We start from the raw sequence: 1,578 nt of genomic DNA on the forward strand, positions 1-1,578 counted from the left end.
CTTGATTAGCTTCAAACTTATGTCTGTAATGATCTTCTAAGGCACCATAAGAACTGGAAGTGACTAGCTGAATCACTTCTTAATTACTGGAGTAATAAAATGATTTGGGTTAAATCTATGGAAATGATTGGTCTATTTATGAAACACACACACGCACACTCTTAATATAATTTAATATAATCAACCAGGGCAGTTTTTTTCTGAAAATTTACTAAGCCCTTGATTGCTTTCAGTGATTGGCAGGGCAGAAGATATTTTAAAACTATGATGTTTAAGGATAAAAAGCCATTATTCAGGAATTACGTCAGTTATTGCTTTATGTAATGGAAATAGTAAGTAAAGTTCCACTTTTTAGAGACTTTTAATGTATTTCTTATACTCACTGTCAAAAATCACAATTGATTCCTTTTTTGTTTTATTTAGAGACACTTTTTCAGAAATCTTGGGTCTATTCTGGCCTATGCCTTCTTGGGGACTGCTGTTTCCTGCTTCATTATTGGGTAAGTGACTCTGGTCCACAGAGCTCCATATTTTGATGTTTGTGATGATGGCAGTTAAGATCTCGAGCTGCACTGTTCAGTATGGAGCTACTAGCCATATGTGGCTATTTAAATTAAAATCAAGATGAATTAAAATTAAATAAAATTGCACCCAGTGCCCAGATCTTGGTTTCTAATACAATTCTCCAATAAAAGGAACCAGAGACCCTCCCTTGCAGAAGTAGCTGATGAGCCTGCAGCATCTTGCAGTGCCAGAAAGTAAGGAAGTGTTCAAACAAACAAAAGAATGAGAGCATGTCAAAGGGACACAGGAGCCAACCTGAAAGAGTCCCTAATGGCCAAAGCTGCAATAATTTAAACAACAATATAAATAACATTTTATTGGATTATAACCCAAAGTATGAAATAAGTATCCCTGAGTCCATACTGATATAAATAACGACTAGATGAATAAATAAATGAGGAAGAAGTGACAAGTCTTCTGTCAGAATAACTCCAAATAATTTATGTAGATACAACCTCTCCCCACAAGGAGGTGAAGCTTAGCCCCCTTTGAGTGTGGGCTCACAAAGTGACTTCCAAAGAGTATAGTATGGAAGTAGAAAAATGAGTAACTTTACAGTGGAGAAACCTGACAAAAACACTACCTCAGCCAGGTGAGTAAGGGTAGTATCAATAGTGATAAATCATGTTGATAGGATATACACTTGATGTGATGAGAATGCCACGTTACCTCTGTGGTTTTCCTCATCAAAAAACATAACCTTAGTCTAATCATGACAAAAATCAGACAAATCCTAATAGAGGGGCATCCTACAATATACCTGACCATGACCAGTATTCCTCAAAACCATCAAGGTCATCAAAAACAAAGCAAGTCTAAGAAAACTATAACAGGCAAGAGCAGCCTAAGGAGAAGTGACGACTATATGTAATATGGCCCTGGATGGGATCCTTGTCATCTAGTGCTGCTCTAACAGAAATACCACAAGTGGATGGCTTTAACAAAGAGAAGTTTATTTCATCACAGTAAAGTAGGCTAAAAGTCCAATTTCAGGGTGTCAGCTCCAGGGGAAGG

The 1,578-nt window shown here is 36.9% G+C and overlaps 1 protein-coding gene across 1 annotated transcript in view; it reads left to right on the forward strand.

Moving 5' to 3' along the window:
• Nucleotides 1-1,578, forward strand: part of SLC9A7 (solute carrier family 9 member A7) — a 219,560-nt gene that overhangs the window by 130,681 nt on the left and 87,301 nt on the right. Inside the window, exon 4 of the mRNA XM_004376907.2 lies at nucleotides 424-500. Within this exon, the coding sequence (XP_004376964.1) occupies nucleotides 424-500 (77 nt within the window). The remainder of the gene's footprint in view (nucleotides 1-423; nucleotides 501-1,578) is intronic.

The sequence above is a fragment of the Trichechus manatus genome, unplaced genomic scaffold (genome assembly GCF_000243295.1).
Source record: "Trichechus manatus latirostris isolate Lorelei unplaced genomic scaffold, TriManLat1.0 scaffold00046, whole genome shotgun sequence".
Lineage (NCBI taxonomy): Eukaryota > Metazoa > Chordata > Mammalia > Sirenia > Trichechidae > Trichechus > Trichechus manatus.